We start from the raw sequence: 385 nt of genomic DNA, 5'->3' as shown, positions 1-385 counted from the left end.
AGAGGAAGATGAGCTTGGCGTAGAGCTCTTCCTCCAGCTCCAGCTCGCCCGTCTCCCGCACCAGGAAGATGTCCTGGCACAGCTTCAGGATGCGGTCCACGCAGGGCAGCTCCTCGAACATGATGGAGTGCGAGATCTCGCTGAAGAAACCCCGCACGAACTTCCCGATCACCAGCACGATGGACACGTACAGCCCCATGATCCTGCCAAAAACAAAGTCGGGGTGCAGCCCGTATCCCACCCCCCTCTAACTTCGCACCTCACCACCACCCCGTGTGCCCCCTCCACGTACCCATAGCCGGCCAAGAAGCCCAGGCTGGGGGGGCTGACTTTGTCATTGAAGATGACCATGGGGAGGATGTTGGGGTGCTGAGGGGCGGGGTCC

The 385-nt window shown here is 61.3% G+C and overlaps 1 protein-coding gene across 1 annotated transcript in view; it reads right to left on the bottom strand.

Annotated features, from left to right (window-relative positions):
- Position 1: 1 nt before the first annotated feature.
- PIEZO1 (piezo-type mechanosensitive ion channel component 1) overlaps positions 2 to 385 on the bottom strand; it is a gene marked incomplete at both ends in the record, with an annotated part of 3,992 nt that continues 3,608 nt past the window's right edge. Inside the window, 2 exon segments of the mRNA XM_010188456.1 lie at positions 2 to 203; positions 293 to 369. Of these exon segments, the coding sequence (XP_010186758.1) occupies positions 2 to 203; positions 293 to 369 (279 nt within the window).

This window comes from Mesitornis unicolor, unplaced genomic scaffold, assembly GCF_000695765.1.
Source record: "Mesitornis unicolor isolate BGI_N332 unplaced genomic scaffold, ASM69576v1 scaffold28077, whole genome shotgun sequence".
Taxonomy (NCBI): domain Eukaryota; kingdom Metazoa; phylum Chordata; class Aves; order Mesitornithiformes; family Mesitornithidae; genus Mesitornis; species Mesitornis unicolor.
Note: the sequence above shows the minus strand (reverse complement) of the source record. Positions and strands in the feature narration are given on the sequence as shown.